Source organism: Mastigoproctus giganteus, chromosome 3 (assembly GCF_048544385.1).
Source record: "Mastigoproctus giganteus isolate SK-2022 chromosome 3, ASM4854438v1, whole genome shotgun sequence".
Classification (NCBI taxonomy): domain Eukaryota; kingdom Metazoa; phylum Arthropoda; class Arachnida; order Uropygi; family Thelyphonidae; genus Mastigoproctus; species Mastigoproctus giganteus.
In genome coordinates, this window is record NC_143577.1 from 184,622,212 (window position 1) to 184,649,545 (window position 27,334).

Here is a 27,334-nt window from a genome sequence, read left to right on the forward strand (position 1 = left end):
TGACAATGAAGAAAAAGTGGACAGTGATATAACCAAATGTACCATCTGCAATTCATCCTGTGTCTCATGGTGAAGTACTACTTATTCCTGACTCATACCACAATTTTTGTGTACATTCTGATGACGAAGAAGACACTGATGAACATCAACTTGATATACACGAAGAAGTACAGCAGCTGTCTACGTCAAGAGATCCACCATTTTGTCCAAACCTTTATCTTACTGAACCACATAAAATCACAGAAAGTGAGCTTAAATACCTCATCAGGGATCTCAAACTGCTGAAGAATAAGGCAGAGCTTTAGGATACAACAGTGGAATCTTCTAGATCATTTTGTAAAAGTGACAACATTTCATACTCGAAATAAAGACTGTGATAAATTCTATGAAATGGAAGTGAACTCACTGTTTGTAAGGATGTTGATGGTCTAATGGCAGCAATGAACATGAAGCACATTCTCGAAGAATGGCGACTATTTATAGACGCTTCTAAGGTTAGCCTTAATGCTGTGTTATTACACAGTAGAAATATACTGTCTTCAGTACCTCTTGTGTATGCCATCCACAAAAAATTAACATATGCAAACATGGAGAACATCCTCTTAGGTGTACACTAACAGAAGTATGAGTGGCAGATATGCGGTGATTTAAAAGTAATCACCATTTTATTAGGGCTATGAAAGGGTTACACAAAGTATTATTGCTTTCTCTGCGAGTGGGATACCCATGCCAAAGGTATGCACTACAAGAACAGGAGTTGGCCTCAAGGAAAATCATTAACACTCGGAATGAAGAACGTAGCATTTGAACCTCTGGTAGATCCAAACAAAGTTTTGCTTCCACCACTCCACATCAAACTGGGGTTCATGAAAGATTTCTCGAAGGCTTTGGAAGTGGATGCCCCTTGCATTCACATACTTGCAAGAGAAATTCCCAAGACTTAGTACAGAGAAGATTATGGTATGCATTTTCATTGATTCACAAATAAGACAACTGTACAAAGATGAACAGTTGGAATATGTCCTTAGTGATAGCGAGAAATCAGCGTGGAAATCCTTTTGAAATATTTTGACTGATTTTCTAGGAAATGTTAAAGCTGGCAGCTACAGGCAGCCTGTGGAAGATCTTATTACTTCTTACAAAAAACTGAGGTGCAACATGTCATTGAAGATGCATTTCTTGCACTCGCACCTGGATTTCTTCCTGCCAAACTGTGGTGCCATAAGCAATGAACATGGTGAGCGCTTTCATCAAGACATCGCAGCGATGGAACAAAGATACAAAAGCAAATGGAGTGCTGCCATGTTAGCTAATTATTGTTGGCTGGTGAAAAGGGATGCTCCTGAAGCTGAATACAAGCGAAAGGGGAAAGGTCCCATGTTTGGTACTGGTATGTTCATAGCTACATCTTACTGCTCTATAAATAAAAAAATATCTTGTGTAAATATAAAAAACTATTTTTTTCGAAAAAAAAGAGCCAATCTGCCATTTTAAGCACTATTTCTGTTATTACACCCAAATTTTTACACCCAAAAATCTATAAAGTAAACTTACTTTCATGCCTGTAACAAGATATGACCCAAAATTTGTTCAGTATAATTTATTGGTGTAACCCTTTTTTTTTTGCATCTGTTGATATATCAGTGATAGTGAAAAGATGGACTTGTATATAGCAGATGTTACTGTGTTCTTTATCCAATTAAGTACTAATTACAAACTTCCATTTTTTTTTTTAAAGACTGCTTGTTTTCAAGAAGAACGAGAAGTTTTGGTTTATGGGGACAGGAGGTGGATCACCAACCTTCATTATTCCTTTCAGGATGAAATTAACTTGGTATGTAATCATCACTTACTGAGTAAACACGACTGAAAGTTTTTAACTTTTATGTTTATAAATCTGTTTGTTATGTTTTGTTGTTTATTTATTGATTGTGACAAATAAAAACTTAACCAGAAGGAACTAGATTGCTGTAAAGTTGTGTAGTGAATGGCATCAGCAAAGAAGACTTCAGTGAGAATTTATGAAAAATGGATTCATAGAACCTCATAAATCTGACATCCTTATGGATCGTAGCACGTGCCAGATATTTGAAAATTGTGATTTTATAAAAGTTATGCACAGTTTGAGTATTCAGGGATAATTTATATTATGTATGTGTTCTTTACTCAGCAAACTCAAGTGAACTAATAGTATAATTTAATGCAGTCACATGATCAGAGATAAAATTTTAATTTTATGGTTGTGAATTTGGGGAGAGTTTTCTATTGTATAATAAAATAAAATATATCCTTTTTAATTAACTAAATAATCCAAAAATATTTCTGGAAATCATATTTGAATATTTTTAACTAGTTGATACAGTTTCTGTGATTTCTATAGTATTCACAGAGCAATAGCCAGCAGCATTAAGCTAAACTGTGACCTAGTATTGCCAGTTTTGCCCAGTGGGTAGTATGCGACCTTTATTATCATTATTTATTGTTATTATTAGCCATATTGGTACAAGGAAGCCAGAGAGAGAGAGAGAGAGAGAACAATCAGAAGTAGGAGGAAATCACCAATAAAGAGAAGAATGATGATATCCAGCTCAGGACCCTGGGTCTGTTGAAATGGGTGCAGAGAAGAGCAACAGCGGAGAAAAGGGTATTTTTACCAGGAAAGGCTTTAGTTTTGCAAATTGCAGCAACTGGAGACTAGGCACCTGCGAAGAGATCTAATTGAGGTGTTTATGGCTGCGAATGAATTGAGTAAGCTCAATGTTTATGGAATCCGTCCTCTTGCTCAGCTACACACATGAGGGGGCCATCAATTCAAATTTAGGAAGGATGGTTGCAGGTTGTATGTTTGGAAATTTGCCTTCAGCCAGCAGATGGTTGCAAGTTGGATGTTTGGAAATTTACCTTTAGCCAGAGGATGGTTGATCATTGGAACTCCCATCTGGTGTTGTGGAGGTGGATAGTTTGAATAAATTCAAGGAAGACCTAGATAAACTGTTAGAGGGAATGGGCAGGTGAAATGGGAAGTATTGGCTTAATTTATTTAATTTTTTTGGCTGATGCTGTATAAACTTGCTTTCTAGCTAGCATCATTTGCCAGTACTACTACTAACAATAATAATAAATAGTTTTGCATGAGTTAAGCATTTGAATCACCTTGAAAACTAAATGCATACTAAGTGGTACTGTACTGTGAAGGTATTTAATGTTCCAAAATGAATGATTTTTACACAAATATGTAGCAACAAATTAAGTATGGTCTGGAAATGTAAAACAGAAATAAATTGGTGTTCAGAAATTATTAATGCAATAGAATGATGTTGCATAGATCTGGCATCTGCAGTGTTTTTTCTTCTGGCCTGTGTATTTCACACCTACTCTTGTACGGTCAGCCACCATGAGAGAAATGAGATTTTACTGTATAAATATCAGATATCAGACTTAAAGTCTATAAGCCATCCTGAGAAATCTTGCAAGAGTTATATTGATTAGTAGTATTTATTACCTAAAACTCATTTAATGTAATCCAATGATATGGCAGCCTAAAAGCAGCCTGAGTACGAAAAGACCTTTTGCCAAGTTTGAAGTTATTCTGAGAGCATAGGATCTGTGTGGTGTGAGTTAGTTGGAAGCAAACATATAATGAGAGTGGGAGTAATCTGCAGACCTGAAGAATATGATGAGAGACTTTACATGCAAATGGAATGGGTAGGAAAGTATGAATGTCTTATTATGGGTGACTTCAATCTGCCCAAGCTTAATTGGAATAAGTGGGAAGGAAACTAACTTTGGGGAAAACTTTTGTAAATAAACTAGATGATTATTATTTGTACCAGCATGCCAGAGATAATACTAGAGATGAGAATATTCTTGACTTCATCATTACTCATGAATTAGATGATATCACAGGGCTTAAAATACAAGAATCATTGGCAGGTAGTGTCACACAATCATCAGTTGGAAGATGAAGAAAGATGTTGCAGCAGTTAAAGGTGAAAGCATGGGATTTAGTTTCAGAACAGGGATCTTTGACAGTTTAAGACTATATATGGCATTTATTAATTGGGCAGATTACGGAGTGAGGATGAATACACTTGAATTGTGGAATACATTTAAAGCAAAAATCATAGAAGCCATGAACCCATACATACCATTAAGAATATATTGCAGGACGAGGATGCTGAAATGGATAAATGCAGAGCTGGCCAGTCAAATAGAGCAGAAAAGACAGCATAACACTTACAGAGCAATGAAAAGTACTGAAGCCTACAGCTACAAGTTGATTTGTAATAGTACCACATATAAATTTAGAGGTCAAGGCTGCATATGAGAAAGCACTGGCTAAGAAAGAAGAGAATGGAGACAAGGAATTTTTCATGTTTGTGACAAAGAAGGATAAAGTGAATCAGATTGGACCCATGTGCACTGGGTGTGGGAAAGTCATAGATAACCAGCTGATGTTGTCTATGACTTTCCCTGGATGAATTGAACCAGGTACTTGGCATCTGCCTTTACTGATGAAAGACCTTTCATGCTGAGAAGAGGCTATGCAAGTGAGGCTGAGTCATATGAAATTAGTGATTTTGAAATTACAGATGACTGTTTATTAGAAAAACTTTTGAGCATAAAGATAAGTAAGGCTCCTGGAGTTGATGGTATACACCTGGTAATTTTGAGGGAGGCCACCTGGGAGCATATTGAACTGTTGACGTTAATTATGAGGGTATCTTTGGATTGGAGAAGTGCCAATGTATAACTAATGCATAAAGGCGATTCTAAGAGTGAAGTTGATTACTACAGACTGGTTAGTCTTTAGGGAAAATCTTAGAAGCAGTGATTAAGAGTGCAATCCTGGGGCATTTAGATAGCTATGGTATTCTGAATAACACACAACATGGTTTTGTTAAGGAAAAATCATGTTTAAGTAACTTAGTAAGCTGCTTTGACACAGTTGTTCCAGTTACTCATAAGCTGGATGTAGGGAACAATTTCAACATAGTTTATCTGGATTCTAGCAAGGCATTTGACTCCGTCCCTCATGAGAGGATAGGGTATAAGCTAGAACATGTTGCGATTACTGGAAAAATTCTAATTTGGATTGCTGGGCAGAAAAAAAGAGGGTTATGATTAAAGGATATTCTTCAGATTAGTGTAAAGCCAGAAGTGGGGTCCCTCAAGAATCAGTTCTTGGACACTGTTGTTCCTCATTTTCATAATTGATATCGATGAAGGGATAGAAGGTGATGACGTAACGATTGGTAGAGTAGTTAATGATCAGTACCAAGCTGCACTCAGGATGACTTGAACAGGTTGCAAGGGACGGTCAGAAAAGTGGCAGCTATATTTTAATGCAGCAAAATGCAGGGTCTTAGGGAATAGTAACCCCAAGATAAATTATATGCTTGGTAAAGTTGAATTAAAAACAGTAGAAGAAGAAAGGGCAGATATGAAGTTTTCTGAGCAGTGTAAACAGGCAGCCAGGAAAGTCAATGGTGTCCTATCAATGATTTATTGAACCTTATTCTGTAGAGATATGGAGGTCATGTTTGGAAATTCCCACTGTATGAGGCAATTGTAAGACTACACTTGGGATACTGTGTTCAAGTATGGAGACCTAATCCAAAAAAAAAAAAAAAAAAAAAAGACATCATGCTTCTTGAAAAGTTTCAAAGATGAGCAACTTGCATTGTGAGATCGGCAAAATGACAACTGTACAAGGAAAGACTTCGATTATATGGGCTACAGAGCTTGGCAACCAGGCACCTTAGAGGTGAATCTGATTGAAGTTTGTAAGGCTCTGAGAGGGGTTAGTAAAATGAATTAAGGCAGAATTTTCACTGTTATAGAGAATTCCAGAACTTGAGGCATAAATTAAAATTACAGGGAAGAGGTTTAGATTAGATTGTAGGAAGTTTTCTTTTAGGCAGCATGTCATTGATTGCTGGAACAGGTTGCCCTCACAGGTAGTGGCTGACAGTTTGAATAAATTCAAAGGTCAACTGAATAGTTACCTATGTGAGGAGGGAAGCAAATAATTTGCATTTTTTTCTCTGCTTGTTTTTTGGCCTATTACTATATGGCTATATAATCACAGGCCATATATTGATGCCCTTTGTCTGATATACATACATATATCCTCAGTTGCATACAGTTTTATGTCTTCAGTACACTATAATGCTATCCTTTAAACAGTTACTTCAATCGTACACTCCTCTGATTCCTGCAGTTGTCCTGGAGTATAAACAGAAAATGTATTTATATCAGATTAAAACTAGTGTTTCATATTTGAAAGAAAAATTAAAACAAAGGTCTTTGGTTTTGTTTTGCAGTGTCAAGTATTGGTGTAATGGTTGCATGTTCTTGGTTTTCCTAGTTTTAGTCTACCAGTAACTTGTAAAAGTGATTTTTACCAAGTGGTTGAGATGAGTGAAAAGAGAAAACAAAATGAGGATGCTCCTGGAACTGGTGGGATGAAAAAGAAAAGACAAAATTACTTTTGAAGAGAAAATTAAAATAATAAGAGCAAAAAGCAGTGAAAGTATAACATCTGTTGGCTATGAATTAGAGTTATCTCCCTCAACAATAAGTATGATAGTGAAGGATAAAGAGTGAATTATGAAACATGTGAAAATGAGTTTGAGTAGTCAGCGAATTACTTCCATTTTTGTGTGTCTTGGTGTAATGGAAGAAAAAGACTTCCAAAAATATGGATTGATGAAAAATGCATGCATAAAGAATCAATTATTTGCAAATATTTGGGAACATACGTCACAAGTTACATGAGTTTATGTGGAAATTAACGTTTAGTTAGTTTACATTTTGTTAATGGACATTTTTCCAAGAACACGTTGTGTGTATTAACTGAGCACTAGGTATGTTAGTATTGGTAAAATGATGCAAGGCATTGTAAAAGAAAACAAACCTCTTTATGCACTTCATTTGCTCGTATCATATTTAGTTGAAGAATTTGTAGCTGTTTGAAACTACATTATATTGTTTAACACAGAATAAACTAAAAGATAAGAGGCTGATGGAATCTACTCAGTTATATTAAAAGAAACAGCAAAAAAAGGGAGCAAACCCTTTGTAACAATTATGAGAGCATCCTTTGATTCCTATAGATTGGAGGTATACAAATGAGGGGGAAAGAACGATGTGAGCAATTATAGACCTGTAAGCCTGCTTTCTGTTCCAGAAAAAATAATGCAGTCAGTGGTTAAAGAATTATTGCAGGATCACCTTAACAAGAATGGAATTATATGGAAATAACAGCATAGGTTTGCTAAGGTTGGACTAATCTAATTAGCTACTGTGATGTAGTAACAAAGGACTTGGATCCAAATAATAATTTTGATATCATATATTTAGATTTCTGTGAAGTTTTTGACACTGTTCAACATGAAAGACTGCTGTGAAAATTGGTGTAGTGTTGCATTAGGTGCAAGTTACTGCTATGGATAAAGGGATGCCTGAGTGGTAGAAAACAGAGGTTGATTATAAATGAATGCTGCTCTTTTTGGGGAAATGTTATTAATGGAGTCCATCAGGTTCACTCCTGGGCTAATTACTGTTTACAGTATTTATTGATGATATTGGATGATGGCATATCAAGCTTTATTGTCTAATTTTGCAGATGATAGAGAGGTTGGCAAGGTGGTTAATGACAGGAATCAAGGCACACCACTGCAGCAAGACCCAGATAAATTTGGCACATGGGCTGAGAAGTAGCAGTCAAGGTTTAAAATTGGTAAATGCAAGGCACTGCATATTGACAGCAGTAGTCCCAGAATAACATGCCAATGTTAGGTGGGATGACATTTGAGATAGTGGAGAATGAGACGCCTAGGGGTAATTGTATCTGGCATGAAATTCTCTGAGTGCAGACAGGCTGCCAGCACAGCTCATGGATGTTTTTTCAGTAATTACACTTTTTGATAATTGAGAGCTATTAAGTGCTCGATAATTCCTATATTATAAATCAACAGGGATTACCTTTATTTTAGATATAGGAAGCTTCTTTTCCAACTCTCCTAGTCCAACTCGCTAATAATTCTTGAGGATGGCGATATCTATTTTGTAAACCAGGTGGGACATCTTCTCCCCTGTCAGAACCGTAGTGTTCAGACCGTGCGGTCTCAACAATGAGCGCTCAGGACTGCTGTCTTCAAACGCCATACTTCTGGCAGCAAGGAAACCATTACTTGGATTGGCATAAAATTAGATTTTTGAGGTCTGAACTGTTTAATAAATATGGACCGATTATTTCTTTTGGTCCTATAGCTGGACTTTAGAGTTAAATTTAGGGGTCTAATAAAATTGGATATGGGGGGGGGAGGATTATTCTCTACATTTTTAAGTCAGACTAGAACTTTTCAGGCGTCATGTTCACAGGAATAGAGCAACTCACAATTAATCCGAAACTTTTGTCTTATGTTGTAGTGTTTGTTCTTCTCGTATGCGTATAAGTGACCAATTGCCAGACAATAGGAATGGCCTACGGATATTGATTAAAGTTTCATGTAGTTTCATCTCTAAGGTTTCTGCAATAAGTAGTTTGTGATAGTTGTGTTGAATATTTATAATTTTTGTTTCATTAAAGCTGAATGAATGTCGTTCATTTATTGCGTGGAACGAAAGTTCCGATGCATTTGAACGACCCGCCCGCACAGAAGTTTTGCTCAAAGCTGTGCCACTCCCATGGTAGATCCTACATAAACAGCGTCGCAATTTTTGCATGGGATGCTGTATACGAGGTCATGCTGTGATTGGAATGTGGCATTTGAAGGTCGATTTCTGAAGAATGTGTATACTTTGTTCATGGGTTTTGCTACGATTTTCATGTCGGTTCCCTTGCATATTTGATTAAGTTTATTGTACCAGTACTCGACATATGGAATGGTGATGAAATGTATTTTGGTCTTGTCAGATTTTTGTGCAATGTTTGTTGCGAGGTTGTTGTTATTTATTTTATCACGGGCTGTTGTTTTGACTTTGTTTATATAGGTTAGCGGGTAACCCCTATTTGAGAATCTGATAGTTAATTCATTTATTTCAGTGGTTAGAGAAATTTGGGTGGAAGAATATTTAAAGGCTTTAAGAAATTGGTTCAGCATGACCAATTGTTTGTATGGTTGGGGATGATAACTGTGGAAATGCAAAAGCATCCCCTTATTAGTGGGTTTTCTATATATGCTGAAATTTAGTTTTTGTCCTAATCTGTGTATAGTAAAATTAAGGAAGTTTGGGAATTATTGGTAAAATTGGTATGGTAAAATTAAGGAAGTTTGGGGATTAAGGAAGTTTGTTGACCAGTGTTATACAAGAAATTTAAGGATTATTGTTGGAAGGTGAAAAGGGAACATCCCTTTTCACTTTCCAACAATAATCAGTTAATATGGTGGCACTCCATTTTCTTTTGTATCTTTATTCTCTCACTGCGATGTCTTGATGGAAGCGCTCACCATGTTCGCCGCTGATGGCACCACAGTTTGGCTGGAAGAAATCCAGGTGTGGGTGCAAGAAATGTATCTTCAATGACATGTTGCATCCCAGTTTTTCAAAAGAAGTAATGAGATTCTTCCACAAGCTGCCTGTAATTGCCAGCTTTAACTTTTCCTAGAAAACCAGCCAAAACATTTCTTAAGGCTTTCCACATTGATTTCTTGCTATCACTAAGGACACATTCACCCACTAGCTATCCATATTCAAGCATTACTGCAACAGAGTTGAAGATGCATTTCAGAATACCTAGCCATATTCTAGGATTACTGCAACAGAGTTGAAGACTTATTTGAGAAGGCAAGGACTTATCACCTGATGCACAGTGAGGTGACAGTTGCCGATCACGCGATAAGAGCTTGGTGGTACTGAAACTGCAGTGTTGACATGCATTTTGCCAAGAGCCATAGTTGGTAATGTAGAGTAACTCTCTAACATGAGACCCGCCTACTATAATTTGAAAACAAGAGCCAATTGACAAATATTAATGTGATTTTTGTGTTCAGCAGCATAAAATTAGCGAAGATTGAGTATTTTCATTTTTGTAACATTTTACGTGTTGACCAGTGTTATACAGGAACTTTGTCATGGACAATGTTGTTGTTGTTGTTTGGAGCATTAGCAACTAAGGCCATATTGCTCTGGGGATATGCGGTGGTCATTCCCTGACCTTTCCGCTTCCTCCGTATTTGGTGGTCACGGGCTTGAACCCCGGTCTAATCAAGAAGCGTATGCTATGCAATGCTGCACCTGGCTACGAAGGTGCCTGTCATGGACAAAGAGGTGATTATTCCATTGTATAAGGCAATGTTTAAGGCAATGATAATTCCATTGTTTATCACATATTGAGTACTGCGTACAAGTCTGGAAGCCTCATTTTAAGAACAATGTGGGTCTCTTGGAATGGGTGCAGAAAAGAGCAACCAGATTAGTCAAGAAAACAATGGGATATGCTTACCATAAGACTTTTGTTCTGCAAATTGCAGTACTTGGAAACCAATTCACTTGCGAGGAGAACAGATTGAAGCATTTAAGGCTTTAAGTGGGTTGAGTAAACTTGATGATCATATGTAACTCTTTCTTAGATAAAATGCACAAGGGTTCATAAACTGAAATTGAAAAAGGATGGCTGCAGGATAGATTTGTGAAAATTTACTTTCGGATAGGAGGTAATGGATTGTTGGAACAAACTACTATCTGTCAGAACAAACTAGTATGTAAGTGGTTAGTTTTGAATAAATAAATTTAAGGAAGAATTAGACATATTAGATGAATTGTCAGGTGGGGTAGATGGTCTTAGTTTTTTTTTTCCAGTTGATGCTGTTTAAGTTTGCTTCCTAGCATTATTTGCTAATACTAACAATGCTGCTATTAGTACTACTAATAATAATGATTTTTTTTTGCTAGTACAAATGATGGATAGGAAATGCAAAAGAACCAACAATTAAGTTGAGACCAGTGGTAGGGCATGACTTTATCAAAAATGTTAGCCATGTCTTGAGGGTGGGAGGAGAAAGGCAGGGGTAAAATTTAAAAGCAAAGATTATGTAATTAGAATAATGAGAAACTTTGATATGCTGAAATGCATGTGAAATGCAAGCAGATGTTCAACTGAAGTGTGTTATCATTTAGCAGGTGAACAATGATTTTTTTGGAGGGTTCATCATCTTAGGAGCTGGTTTTTCATGCCTTCAGTTTATTTTGTTATTTCACTTTAATTTGAATAGTGATGAGTTCTTTGAACTTATCAGAATAAGACTACTTTTGTCAGATCTCTAAAGATGCAATTGTTCAATATTTATATGTGGAAAAAAGTTTTTTTTTTTTTAAATTGTCTTATATTTGATTCTCATATGAAGTAGGTGCAGTATCAGCCGATTCACAGAAATGAAAAAAAAAAAAAAAAAAAAACACTTTGTGCTGAGATTTGTATTTCATTATTTCACCAAGCACAGAATTACCTTTATTCTTTTAGTTGTGGATGAAATCACTTACAAACTATCTTTGTTTTCAGCTTGGAAATTGCATAGGATCTCTGAACTGCAAGGGGAAGATGCTGTAACACTTCCCATTGCATTCTGTATAACATACCCCTGATTAGATAAACGGCATGTGGATGAGTGGTTTATTTTGAAAACCTGAATTGTTACATACAACAACATTACCAATTGCAGTTTCTGCATGGCAAAAATATACGGCATGCCCATAAATAGCAAGCACAGCATGAAATAGCCAAACATGTCATCTGAAAAAATGCCCACTTTACATAAAACTTGACGATACCAGATCCCCACAAAATTGTGGGATAAAGAAAGCAATTAAATAGTGAGAATTTTTGAGTTGCAGATTCTGCTGGACTGTCCACTTCAATGCACTGCATTTAATAAGCAAGAAGAGGCGAATGGCTTAGTTTGCGATTTAAATTTATCTAAAGAGCAAGCAGAACCCCTTTGGTTCTAGGTTAAAACAGTAGAAGTCACTTGAAGTAGGAACTAAAATTACAGTATATATATATTGAAAACATCACTATGTGTTTTCAGTATATTTTGATATAGAAGACAGTGTGCATTTCTGTAAAGATATTAGTGATTTTCTAAATGAAGTGGACATTCAACACAATCCTAATAAATGGCATATATTTATTGATGCCTCAAAGTTAATTTAAAACCAGTTTTGCTGCACAGTGGAAATGCATTCCCATTGGCTCCTATGCTTTTGGATTGAAAGATACATATGACATTATGTTCAAGATCCTGTACTATGATACTTAGTACTATGATTTTGCCTAGAATGGCTGTGGTAATATTGAGGTAATTGGATTACTTGTTATACTACAGGGAGTTTTCACAAAATACTCTTGCTTACTATGTTTGTGGGACAGTTGTGCAGAGAAAAACAAAATATTGTGCAGCATTATAAAATGAGGGAGGAATTTTTACCAGGGAGAAGTAATGTAAAACATGTTCCACTGGTTGAACCAAAAATGTTCTTCTTCTGCCATTGTATTATAAAGATTGGATTAATGAAGAATTTTTTAAGACTTTGGATAAAGAAGGCAGTGGATTGTGATACCTAACAGAAGTGTTTTTTAATTTAACAGATGCAAATCTGAAAGAAGTTATTTTCATATGGCCTCCAACAACTACTCAAAAATGATGTATTTGAAACAAAGCTTCATTAATCCAAGCTTTATATACAATGGCAGAGGAAAAACTTTTTTGGTTCAGCCAGTGGAAGATGTTTTACATTACTTACAATAACTCAAAAATGATGCATTTGAAACAAAGCTAGAGGATACTAAACTAGCTGCTTGGTAATTGTTTAAATCAGTTGTGCACAGATTTCCTGAAAGAAAAGAAGATAATTATGAATCTCTGGTGTCACCTTTTTTGCAATGTTACAAAGATAAATCCCAGGGGCTCACATCTGGTGAGTATGGGCTTGGCAAACCCAGGGTCCTGAGCTGGATATCATCATTCTTCTCTTTCTTGTTGATTCCTTTCTGCTTCTCTCTCTCTCTCTCTCTCTCTCAGGGTAACTCAGGAATTTTTTTTTTACCTGGTGCAGCATAAGCCTCAGGCTTACTTGCACCACATGGCTAATAATAATAATATCAGCTTCCAAATGTGTTTTGGATCTGTGTAAGCGATGAGTAAGTGGAATGCTTTCATCAAGTCATATCCACAATGGAATAGTGGCCCCAAGGTCACACTGGGATAATACTGGTTTCTTAAGAGGGAAAGCAAAATGAACTATAAGCAACTCTCTGCGTAGTAAACATTTCTAAGAGAATAGAATGTATGTTGTATATTAGATGTTTGATTGAAGTATTTTAAAAGGAATAAGGCTTATATCTTAAAATAGCATATTTGTAAAATAATAAGAGAAGTTTACCTCAATATAGTACATAGAACACTTCCATATGATACTTTCCAGAAATTAAAACAAAAAAATCGAAAATCTTGCATAACAGTAACAAATAACTAAAAATCAATTGAACACAATTAAAAATCAATTTAACGCAATTAAAAATTAAGAAAATTAATTAAAAGAATTTAACAAAAAAATTGCAAAACGATTTTCTTTCCTGAACCTGACAACGCTTTTCGACCATATGTCGTGATCAAAAACGTATGGCTGAAAGGCATTGTCAGCTTCAAGAAGGAAAATCGTTTTGCAATTTTTTCATTAAATTCTTTTAATTAATTTTCTTAATTTTTAATTGCATTAAATTGATTTTTAATTGTGTTCAGTTGATTTTTAATTATTTATTACTGTAATGTAAGATTTTTGATTTTTTCGTTTTAATTTCTAGAGAGTATCATACGGAAATGTTCTACGTATTATATTGAGGTAAACTTCTCTTGATATTTTACAAATATCTTGATATTTTACAAATATCAATATCAAGGTAGAACGTATTGAGCATTACAGCCCCGGTTCATACTATCTAAGATAGCATATGTAATATTGTATGATATTTGAAATTTGTCGTTCATTAAGTTGCTAAAATTTCAGTATATTTTTGAGTGGAGATGGACAGGGACATAATTTTGGTATTTTTGGAATCAGCGTATCAGTTTCCTTCAGAACTAATTTCTTCTGGAACCTTTGTTCTGGAGGTATATTTTTTTTTTTTTTTTTTTTTTTTGTTTGTTGTCCAGTGTAATTAATATTGATTTTTATTTCAGAACATTTGATTTCTGTAATTATTGTTCTACTCCAAACAATAAGTTACAGATGTTTTTGTAGAGGAATATCATCTTTGACCTGTCTGGGCTTTGCCATCTAGTTAAAGTGGTAAGTACTTTATGCTGTTGCAAAAATTTTCATACTGGACTATTTATCTTGTAGATCTGATGGATATTACACATGCTGTTTTGGACACCATGTCTCTGAAGAGAAGCATTCAAACATATTTATTAGTGCTTTCAGCCTGAACTGACAAATGTTTGATCAGGTTGAAATCAGCTGTTTCTACATTTCAGGGAAGCACTATAAAGAAGCACTATTTGGTATATTTTTGGTATATTTGGTATATTTAGTATATTTTTGGTATATTTGGTATATTTTCATCAAGTCATATCCACAATGGAATAGTGGCCCCAAGGTCACACTGGGATAATACTGGTTTCTTAAGAGGGAAAGCAAAATGAACTATAAGCAACTCTCTGTGTAGTAAACATTTCTAAGAGAATAGAATGTATGTTGTATATTAGATGTTTAATTGAAGTATTTTAAAAGGAATAAGGCTTATATCTTAAAATAGCATATTTGTAAAATAATATGCTAAAAGTTACTTTGCAGATGTATTAAATTTTGTTTCTGTTGATTCCATCTCCATAAAAGTATAAATTTTGTTTGTATAGAGTGGAAATGTAGATTTTATTCAAACCAGGAAGAACTTCAATAATTGGAGCATTGAATGAGAAGCGCTACTCATGAGGATTTTGCTAGTGATAAACAGTAATTTTTTCCAGTAGGGATAAGAAGGTAATTATTCCACTGTATAAGGCAATGGTTAAGCCACCTCTTGAGTACTGAATACAGGTCTGGAAGCCTCATTTTAGACAGGATGTGTGGCTGTTAAAATGGGTGTAGGAAGGAGCAACAAGAAGTGAAGGGAACAAAAGGGTACTCTTACCAAGAAAGACTTCAGTTCTGCAACTTTCAGCATCTAGAAACTAAGCATCTGTGAGGAAATCCCATTGAGGTGTTTAAGACTTTGAATGGATTGAGTAAGCTAAATGTTTATTGCATCCTTACTGTTGCTCAGATAACATAACATAAGAGCAAGAGTAAGGATCCATGAAACCCCCACAACAACAACATAAGATAAGATGGCATAAATTTAACTCGAGGAAGGATGTCTGCATAATAAATGTTGAAATATTGCCTTTAGTTGAGTGCTGAAACAAACTTCCATCTGGTATTATGGAAGTGGGTAGTTTGAATAAATTTAAGGAAGAATTAGACAAATTAATAGAGGGGATTGGAAGTGATATGGGAAATGTTTTTTGTTTTTTTTTCCTAAACCTTAGCATATGCTGAATAAGCTTGCTTCCTTTTTTCAATTGCCACTACTAATACATGAAGCAACATGTTAAGCCACGATCCTAAAGAATTAGAGGAAAATCTTAATCAGTTATGCACAGTTAGAAAGGATTTTGGACTAAAGATGAATATGGCTAAAACAAAAGTAATGATGAACAAGTATGCCACAGAAAGGGACATAATGATTGAATGAGCAGTAATTAAAAAGGTGGAATCATATACTATCTGGAACAAGTTATTAGCTGTAATAATGATAAATGGCTGGAAGTCAAGAGTAGGATAAATTTTGGATGGATAGCATTCAGGAAATATAGTCATACTGAGGAGCAATATCCCAGTTTGTCTGAAATGTAAAATAATGAACCAATGTATATTCCCCACCGTGACTTATGGAAGTGAAACTTGGACACTTACCAAAAGAATGGAAGAGAAGCTGAGAACTACACAGCGAAGAATGGAACGAATTATATTGGTTGGGAACGAGAGTAGCCTTGTTCAGGCGAAGTTTTTATGGCTGAGGAACATAGAGAAGGTTTTTCTGTTTTATTAACTTAAATTGGCTTGAATTGGCATATTAACTTATTTTCTAGAGTAGCTCTATATTCCTAGTTATGATACTTAGTTTAAATTTTAATGTAGATAGAGATTTTGTAGGTAGATTTTGTAGATTTTGCAGAGCCGGCGAACTGGAAGTTTTTTAGCTATAGTTAGCCGCTTTATTGACCAATTGGTATATTAAATTATTTTCTGTAAGTAGCTTATAGACCTAGGCAAGATCCTTGATTATTCTGAATTGAGACAGCGAGATTTTGGAAGTTAATTAATATTTAAGTGTCAGTAGATTTACCATTCATAACTTGCCGCCATTGTTATATGATACGTTATATCCCGAACTAGATAGCATTAGCTTAGTATAGTATAGTATATAATATTATCAATTAATCAGTAAATTTATTAATCTTGTTGAACTTCATTGTCAATTAAATTGTACTTTTAATTAAATACATATAACGACTTAGATTTTACGAACGTAACATAATTAATTAATACATAACTTGATACGGAACTTATATAAAGAAACTCGAAGATAATACTTTACACTTAAAAAATACATATAGATATATAGTGTTACAACTGTGTTGGGATACAAGTTTAGGGTTATAATTTTGTACTGAAATTGAAATTGAATCGGAATCATGACTCAGACCAGCAAAGCAAAAGGCTCAAGCTAAATGCTGTGGCTCAGGGGAGAACTGAGGGGGGGGGGGGCAGTTGCCCTCTGAATCACATCCTCTTAAAATGCACCGCTTGCTTGCTGTTTGTGGAGCAATCAGGTATGGGACATGATATTGCCAAGGGGGGGGATATCTGTGTGTGCGTGCAATGTAAGGAGTGTGTGGAAATGAGGCGACAACTCAGGGTTGTTATGGGCCTATATGAGAGCTTGAAGGACATGGTGGATGCTCCTCGAAGGATCTAAATTGAGGGGGCCCATCAAGCTCTCAACTGCCCACATCAACGTCAGAGCTTGCACTTGATCATCACGTAACACAGCTGCAACCCGCAAGGCAGAATGCACTGGTCCCACAGGAACTAGTAGTTGTTGGTGACTCTATTGTCAGGGAAACGGTGAACATGCTGTGTAAAAAGGATAGGTGGAACAGGACCAGGGTATGTCTGCCAGGGCCAAATGTTGATGACGTTGTAGACCAGATATCTTTTAAGGGCACAAAGGGTGATATTGTTGTACACGTTGGGACTAATGATATTAAGAGTAGGAGACCAGCAGAATTACTTAAAAAGTACAGGTCACCGTTGAAAAAAGCCATGAATTAGGGTTGAATTTGAAAGAGTCTGCAATTCTGCCCAGACACGATAGGAGGGAGTATATGATGAGAGCCTTGTCGATAAATTCGGCCCTGGAAAGATTGTGCAAGGCTCAAGGGGTACAATTTTTTTCAGCCTGGTCTGTACTTGTTAACAGGAGAGACTTCTTCTTCAGGGATGGAATACACTTAAATAGAAGGGGTGAAAAAATATTTGCTGGGGGGGGATACAAGGACTAATAGATTAATGGTAGCTACTGGCAGAGGTGAAAGTGATTCTTGCACTGCTTCTATTGGAATGAGCAGCAGCCTGGAAAACAAGATGCAGGGAATTTCAGAGACTGCTGGGAGTCATTGCGGTACAAGTAAACACATGGGTTGTGTTAGAGTAGCTAAGAATAGGAACAGGTGCATGTATACTTGCATATACACCAATGCTAAGAGTTTGGTAAATAAATTTGATGAATTTGAGGTATTGCTCAGAATATCAAACGCAGATATTGTTGGTTTATAAGAGACGTGGTGTCACACAGATATAAGGAATGCAGAACTGGAATTTGTGGAGTACAATGTGTACAGGAAGGATAGACAAGATAGAAAGGGAGGAGGGATTATACTATTAGTTAAGAAACACATAAAATCCAAGGAAGTGAAGCCAGTCGACATCGCTGGACAGTGCAGTGTCGAGTCAGTTTGGTGTGACATAAGCATTGGGAGATCAAAATTGAGAGTAGGAGTGTGGTATAGGCATAATGACTCTGATGAGTATAATAAGGAACTGTACAGGGAAATAGAGTTGGTCAGTAAATCAGAGAGTCATATAATGGAGGATTATAATTTTCCAGATATTGACTGAAATTTGTGGTTTGGTCACTCACACACTAGCAAGGCTTTTCTAGATTTATTGGATGATTGTTTTCTACATCAGCATGTTTGGGAGGCAACTAGAGGGAGTAATACTCTTGATCTGATTATCAGTAGTGATTTTTCATGCATTAAGAATCTGCAGAGAAAGGAAGCACTAGGTGGCAGTGATCACAGTGTGTTGAAGTGGGATTTACTCAAGGAGGTAACTACCATCAAGGGTAAAGGGAAGGATTTTTACTTTTGTAAAGGTGACGACGTTGGTCTGAGACAGTATTTAAATTCTATATGGTGGGAAATTTTTTATTTTTATTTTGTTACACAGAGCATTAATAAAACTACAATAAATAAATTAGCTTTCGGCTGGGTGGCAGCCTTCATCGGATTAAAATACTTGAATGGCAGTTGGAATAGAGATGCACTGCCAGGATGGTGCGTGAGGCACGTGGTTAATTGTTTGTTGATGTTTGTGGCTGTGACGTATGGTGGTGACGTGGCCAGCGTTTGTCTATGGATAGAATTACTGACTCTGTGATGGGGTTAACTTGACAACCACTGTTCCTGTTCAAAGCGGTGTCCGAGCATTTTATATTTAGCGATTCCAACCAGGTACGCCTCAGGTAATGGTGGGACCTGTCCACAACCACGACATCGCGGTGTGGGTCGATGTCGTGGTGGGTTGTCCAGACATGCTCGGCGATAGCTGAGTGTTCTACATCTGCCAAACGGATCGCCCTTTTATGTTCTGAGAGACGTTTCTCGAGTCGACGTCCCACCATTATCTATAAGGTGGGACCATGATGTTACCAACAGCAAATTCAAAATGGGAAGCATTGAAAGAATTTATCTTGGAAGCTAGTAGGCTTTACATACCAACTAAGAAATATTGTTCAAGGTTTAGGCCTAAATGGATGTCAGATGAATTAATGAGAAATGTGGCAGAGAAGAAAAATGCATGGGATACATATAAATTAATGAGTGATATGGAAGCCTATGATAGATATAAGCTGGTCTGTAACCAAGTCACAAAGGAGATTAGGCAAGCAAAGGCAGATTATGAGAAATCCTTGGCAAAGGATGCAAAGAAAAACAACATAGAGTTTGTTACCTATGTAAACTCTAGAAGGAAAGGGATGAATCAGATTGGTTTACTGGGTATTGATGGTTCAACTGTTGATGATCCTGCTCAGGTGGTTAACAAACTAAATGAGTATTTTGCATCTACATTCACTCATGAGGAGTTATTCAGGGCGGGAAATGCCAGTGGTGAGTTAAACTCTGGCAGTGAGCTGGATAATTTTGTAATAACTGAGAGGAAAGTGGAGGAAAATTGTTGAAGATAAACATAAAAAAGGCACCCAGGGTGGACGAGATCTATCCAGTTATATTAAAGGAGGCAGCAAAGGAAGTAAGCAGACCCTTAGCCATAATTATGAGAGCTTCTTTGAAATCAGGGGAGGTACACATGGACTGGAGATGTGCAAATGTGACCCCAATTTACAAAGGAGGTTCAAAGGGCAACACAAGTAATTATAGACCTGTTAGTTTAACTTTTGTTCCAGGAAAATTAATGGAGGGACTGGTTAAAGAAGCACTGCAGGATCATCTAGACAAGACTTCAGTTATAGCTCGGACACAGCATAGTTTTGTTAAGGGAAAGTCTTGTCTGACCAATTTGATTGGATACTATGATGTGGTCAGAAAGGAACTGGATGCAGGGAATAACTTTGATATCATATATTTGGATCTTAGAAAAGCTTTTGATACTGTTGCACATGGAAGACTGCTGCACAAATTGGAGTAGTGTGGTATTGGAGGAAAATTGCTGCTATGGATAAAGGGATGGTTGAGTGGGAGAAGACAGAGAGTGGTAATCAATGTACACTGCTCATCGTGGACTAATGTTATTAGTGGAGTCCCTCAGGGTTCAGTATTGGGTCCATTGTTGTTTTCTGTATTTATAAATGATATTGATGATGGTATGTCAAGCTTAATGTCCAAGTTTGCAGACGATACGGAGGTTGGAAGAGTTGTTAATAACACTAATGAGAGTACACTGCTGCAACAAGATCTAGAATAGTTGAGCAGATGGGCTGAGAGGTGGCAAATAAAGTTTAACATTGACAAATGTAAAGTACTACATATGGGAAGCAGCAACCCCAGAGTGACGTATCAACTCTTTGGTACTACACTGACAGTGATAGAGAACGAAAAGGATCTGAGGGTAATTGTACAAGCAGATATGAAGTTTTCTGATCAGTGCAGACAGTCTGCAAGAGTAGCTCATAGTGTCTTGTCAATGATATACAGGAATTTTTCTAGCATAGATAAGGTGGTGATTATCCCCTTATATAAGGCAATGGTCAGGCCGCACCTTGAGTACTGTGTACAGGTCTGGAGGCCTCATTGTAAGAAGGATGTAGAGCTGTTGGAATGGGTACAGAGAAGGGCAACAAGATTAGTGAATGGAACAAAGGGCTGCTTTTACGAAGAAAGGCTTAAATTTTGCAAATTACCGTGTTTGGAAACTGGGCACGTGCGAGGTGATCTGATTGAGGTTAATAAAGTCTTGAATGGTTTGAGCATGCTCAATGCTCATGGAATTCTTCCTCTTGCTCAGAATAATCATTTGAGAGGGCATAAATTCAGATTGAGGAAAGACAGATATAGGATAGATGTGCGAAAGTTTGCCTTTAGCCAGCTGGTGTGTTGGTTGGTGGAACAGACTTCCATCCTTTGTTGTGGAAGTTGATAGCCTAAATAAATTTAAGGCTTAGCGGGACAGGTACTTGGAACGAACGGAGGGTTGAAATGGGAGTGTTTTTTTTGTTTTTTTTGTTTTTTTTTTGGCTGATGCTGCATAAGCTTTCTTTCTTGCATCATATGCCTCTACTAATGCTAATATTGAGAATCAGACTGTTAGATAAGAAGAGAAACACATGGATTAGGCAGCAAACTCAAATAAAGGACATTCTTATCAAAACTAAAGAACTAAAATGGTTTTTGGCAGGATACATAACTCGAAAACATGATGACAAATGGACTAAGAAAATAACAGAATGGTACCTAAGAGGAGCTAGAAGAAAACCTGGAAGACAACAGCGGAGATGGATAGATGAAATTCATGAATTTGTGTGTAGTAAATGGATGGTCTTTGCACAAACCAGAAGGAACTGGAAAGTTGCTGGAGAGGCCTTCATTCTGCAGTGGATTGAAAATGGCTGATGATGAATAAATGAAGCATTATCTCTCTGGAGGAGACTCACTTCATTTGAGTAGAATAGGCATCATTAAGGAAATAACCATCAATAATTGAGTAATAATTGAGTTTCATATCTACTGTGAAGTGACAAAAATGGTCTCCAGGCCATTGCCTGGGATTGTATTATTGCCATTGATTTTTTTTTCAGCGTGCAGCATTTCAGCTAGTAGAATTGGATATACAAGGTCTGATCAAAAAATTTCAGAACTGACTTTGTCTTTAAATTGTGGAATCATAGCAAGTTATGACTTCTCATAATGTGTTCTGTAATTCATATAGATACAGAATGCATGAATCACCCATTTATCTGCTGTCAGTCTGAACCAGTATGTATTAAATAGAAGATGTTTTATGTGTTTGTTGCATTTTAAAATGAGTGATTTTATAAAGTAGCAAATTTGATCAAATTTTGTTTAAAATTATGAAAAAGTTCTGCAGAAATCCACCTATGAGATGCAAAAACAGCTTTCAGAGACGGTGCTATAGGTCATATGAAGAATTCTCTGGTGATGAAGTTCAAGGAAGGCCACTTATCACCCAAAGATGATCATCACTCTGCCCCCCCCCATCAAAGTAACATTGGCATTTCTTATGGGAAATGTCATTAAATTTTACCACAAGATTTGGGAATGTGACATGTTTCAGCCAAGTTTGTGCCTCTTATTCTCACTAATGATTACACAGAATGGTGAATTCTTGCATGTCAGGATCTTTGTCCACACATTTCTGCTAAACCACACTTTGTTCATTTGCCCTTACTGGTGATGAATCATGGGTGTATGGCTCTGACCAAAAAAAAGAAAAGAAAAAAAAAAAAAGAGAATTTTTATGAAATGTGAATATCAAATTTTTTTTTGATTTGCAGGGTATTGTACAGTATGAGCTTTTTTCTCCATGTACACATAGTGAACCAGGAATGCTACAAAACAGTTCAGTAAATGCACAATGCTCTTTGGAGAAAATACTTGGAAAAATGTGTTTTAGAGAATTGACACTTTGCATCATCACAACAGCTCTGCACACTTGGTTCTTTCCATTCAAGAATTTCTTGTGAAGTACTTCATCACGTTCTGCTATCCTGATTAAGTCTGTGATTTTTTTTTAAATTCCTAAGCCTAAAGTCCCATTGGAAGATTTCCAGTGACTGAAGAAGTTATTCAGAACGTGACAGGAACTATTAGCAGTTCTAAAAGAAACCTATCTTAAGTGCCACCAGAAATTCCAGAAGCATTGGAATCATCACATACAGTGTCAAGGAGACTATTTTGATGGAGATCTATCTGTCTAGCTAGTAGGCTCCCCAGTTTCTTAAATATTAGTTCTGTCATTAAAGTTTTTAATTACATCTTTTTATACCATGGCTCCCATCCCATGAGGTTAATTTTTTTCCAAATTCCCAACCCACACACAAATTTTTAATATAGTTATCTCCTGATTTATGAAAACCATATAATCCTCAGAAGTAGTTTGTAAATTGGAAACAATTTTTCTATACATATACGGGAAGGATGTATGCCAATTTTTTTTTTTTTTCCCCACATCCTATTACATTATACCTGATAGATTATTAATTTAATATCTATATTACACTTTTATATGCCGACCGGGCTAGCTGGGTGGGTCAAGTGCCTGCCTGGCAACCCAAAGGTCGCGGGTTTGATTCCCGCCTCGGGCTTGGATCAAAGTACTGCAAAAACCTTGGGAGGTGCATTATGGCCACAGAAGCCTATGTGCCAACAACTACCAAAAAAAAAAAACCACACTTTTATATTCTATGTACAATACACTGTAATATTAAAAAGAGTAAGAGATTACCTCAATCTTTTGCGTAGAATGCTTCCACTCAATTCTCTCCAAATGTAACGAATAAAATAATTTAATGAATTCTTTCACTCATAGAGATATGACCGATTTGACGCACAATGAAATCGAAAGCCGAGTGCCCCCATCTCACCCCAAGACACATCAAACTAACTCAGCAAGATCATGAGTGTCAGAATAAATAATTAAAATTGGGAAATCACTTACGAGAATAAATAATTAAAATCACAATTAAAAATTAAAATAACGACTAAAAATTTGGATGAACACACAAATTAAACAAAATTCACAGCTTTTCCCTTTTTTAAACAGACTGCTTTTCACTGATCACCGCGTTGATGATTAGTGAAAATCACAGGATGGAAATAACGCGAAGTGTGTGAGTGTGTGTATTAGGATCTTAAACGGAGAGATTATTTGTATTGACACATGCGTAAAAAAGACCAGAAATCCGAAATTAGTTAAGGACATCGCACATTGATAGAATTTTTGTGTAGTTTCATTTCAAGAGTTTCAGCCAATAATAATTTTATGTAATTATGTTGTATGCCTAAACTTTTTGCTTCATTGAATAGGAATATGTGACCTTCATTGATGGCATGAAAGGCCAATTCCGACGTGGTTGTGCGTGATGTGCGGACCAAAGCGGAATATTGTTTGTTGCGTAAATCTAGAGTATACCGAGTCAACCCTTCATACGATGAATCGCACTGATTACAAGAAATCTTGTATACAAGATCATTTACCTATACCGAGCAAGAAGGAAGAACTGTGTGTGTTTTTTTTTTTTAATATATTATGAGACATAGGACTGGCTATAATTTTGAATTCTGTATTTTTAGAAATAAAGTGCTTTTTATTAATAGGTATTGTATTTTCTGTCTTATTTTTAGCTTGTAATTTGATTTGATTTATAATGGAGAGTGGATAGCCTCTGTTTAAAAACCTGTTGGTTAGTTTATCAATTTCTAAGTGTAAGTTAGGTTCAGAAGTAGAATATTTGTAAGTTAAAGAACTGGTTAAATATTATGGATCTCTTATAAGTAAATGGATGATAACTTCTATAATGCAGGTATATCTCCGTATTAGTGGGTTTTCGGTAAATGCTAAATTGTATTTTTTTCATGTCTTGTGTAAGAGTGAAATTTAAGAAATTTAGAGCTTTGTTTCTGTATGTTCTTCCTCCGATGTAAAATGTAATCTCGTATGAATGTTATTAAATACCTGTAGAATGTCCTGAGTGGTGTTATAATCCTTTATAACAAGTACATTGTCAATATATCTCCCATAGTAAGTAATGCAGGGGGAGAAGTGGTGTTAAATGTATGTGCTCGATATTACCAACAAAGATTTCTGTTATTAGGCTGCTCAGGTTCGAACCCATAGGTAATCCAAAAATCTGTTTGTATATAGTGTCTTTAAAAGCAAAATAATTTGCTTCAAGTAGGAGCTTGATTAATTGGAAAATTTATTTTTTGGGTAATTTAGTGTGATTTATCATGATGGTATCGTTGTTTAGCAATTCCCAAACTACATTGAGAGCTTAGTCTACATTTTAGTTTACAAGGAAGTGACATCTAATGAATATCATTTATCATTATAGCCAAGCTTGAAATCTTTAATACTATTAAATAGTGTCATAGTTTTTTATACCGAATTTTATCATCTGTCTAAACAGTTTTATGATGTTATATAAGTGTGCAGCTGAGTGTGAAAATGCCGAATTTTTGTATAACACAATTGGCTATGGGAAAACCAGGTTTGTGAAGTTTAACCTGTCCAAAAGTACAGGAATATTATAAGTCCTAGAAATAAAATCACTCTTATTGTATGCAGTTAGGGTTTTGTTATATTGGTTTACTAAATTCATAAATATAGATGGGTCTGTCTCCCTGTAGGTGGAATTGTCTGATATAATAGAGTCCAGTTTCCTAATATAGTCCAATTTATTCAGAATAACCAATAGCAAATAGTATTCGCCTACTTGGCTTAATTTTTGACTGTAAGTTAAACTATCAAAAACACATTGAACATCTCCGGACAGCTTGCCAAAAAAAAATGAACATACTCAGAGCCTTATCAGCAACAACCTGGGGAGCAGATCGCTACACCTTGCTTCACTTATATAGATCCATAATTAGATCTCGTCTGGACTATGGCGCACCTGTCTTTGATTCTGCTAGGGAAAGTGTCTTATCTCGTCTCAACCCTATTCAACATTCAGCTCTAAGAATAGCTCTAGGTGCGTTCAGAACATCTCCAGTGCAAAGTCTCTATGTAGAAGCCTATGAAGCTCCTCTAAACATCAGCAGAAAGATGTTACTATTGAACTACGCAACCAAGATCCAAAGTCAGTCGACCCATCCTAATTGGTCAATATTTAATGATCCGCCACTCACGATGTTTTACAGAAACAAACCACAAGCAACGAGGCCTGCAGGTATTAGGTTAATGGAACTAGCAGAAAACTGGAATATACAACTCAATAAAGTCCACCAAGAACCTACAGATCACGTTCCTCCATGGTCTGTCATCATGCCGTGTTGTGACTATTATTTCCACCAATGGGGGAAACACTCTTTAACAGGTATTAACATCCAGCAGCTCCACACTGCACATTTACAAAGTTATCCCGACTTTGCGAAAATATGTACTGACGGCTCAAAGTCTGAGAATGGATCAGGTGCAGCAGTGGTATTCCATGACACTATCACTTCCGACAGAATGCAGCAGTTACACCACTGAATTATATGCCATAAAACTTGCTCTGGAAAACATTTCCCATCTCTCAATCAAAAAGATTATAATCTACACAGACTCACAAAGTGCCCTATTAGCAGTGCAAAAGATTTCCCCATCTACTCATCCGCTACTATAGCTAATCAGATCAGAATTGATTCGTCTCCGAGATCATCGGCAAAATGTTGTCTTCTGCCTGATCCCAGGCCATACTGGAATACCGGGAAATGAAATTGCAGATGATGCTGCCAAGCATCCATCCAGCACACTCCCAATGAATTTTCTGGTCCCGTTCAGGGATTACAAAGTACATATACGAAATATATGTAAGGAACGATGGAAACTACAGTGGCAAATGCACATTCACAACAAACTCCTTGAAATTAAACCTATACCACAATTATGGGCTTCCAATTTTCGCACAAACAGATAAGAAGAGGTTGTCCTGGCCAGAGCCCGAATAGGCCACACCCATTTGACCCATCTATTCCTGTTATCAGGTAATGACCCTCTACAGTGTTCACATTGCCACAAGCCACTCACAATAAAACACATACTCCTGGAATGCATCTTGTATAACAACTCCCGTCTAATTTCATTCACTTCTCTCTCAAACTTACAGGAATTGTCACTTAGCCATATCATAGGCGAAAATTCAAACCTTACAGAATTCTTTTTCTTTCTGAAATGAATCGGTTTATATAACCGTTTCTAACTGCTAATAAAATTAATACTAACTACTATGATAGGTGCAATATGGACTAAGTAGCCTTTGCACCAGAAAAATCCAAGCACAACAACAACAATATTCAGAATAACTACCGTGTCCTCTTTATCTGCTCTTTGGATGGCAATATCTTTGTTTCCTCTAAGATTATGCAATGCTATAACCTCATTCTTATTCAGGCCGGGTAACCACAGATTTTTGGAATTATTAACTACCTGATTGACTTGCTGGACCAATAAGTCTTTTTGCGGTATGTTGTGAAGACCAAACTCAAAATCTATCACAAATTGTTTCTTACGGAGTTTACTAGGGGGTAAATTAAAATTCAGTCCCTTTGAAAGGAATGAGATCTGATACTCTGATAATGCATATGAAGACAGCTTAGTAACTTATTTATATGTTGCCTCATTATACATATAATGTGATGGAGAAGAATGTATGTAAGCTGATTTTGTGTTCTGTGCAGCCCCATTCTCTTTATGTGTAGCTTGTTGTTTGTTTGTTATTTGGTTTTTAGGAGCATTAGCAACTAAGGCCATATTGCTC

The 27,334-nt window shown here is 36.3% G+C and overlaps 1 protein-coding gene across 1 annotated transcript in view; it reads left to right on the plus strand.

Moving 5' to 3' along the window:
- The window catches only part of LOC150088463 (serine/threonine-protein kinase Genghis Khan-like), a 905,682-nt gene that overhangs the window by 167,689 nt on the left and 710,659 nt on the right, over positions 1 to 27,334 (plus strand). The window contains exon 4 of the mRNA XM_090370169.1: positions 1,739 to 1,834. Within this exon, the coding sequence (XP_090226295.1) occupies positions 1,739 to 1,834 (96 nt within the window). The remainder of the gene's footprint in view (positions 1 to 1,738; positions 1,835 to 27,334) is intronic.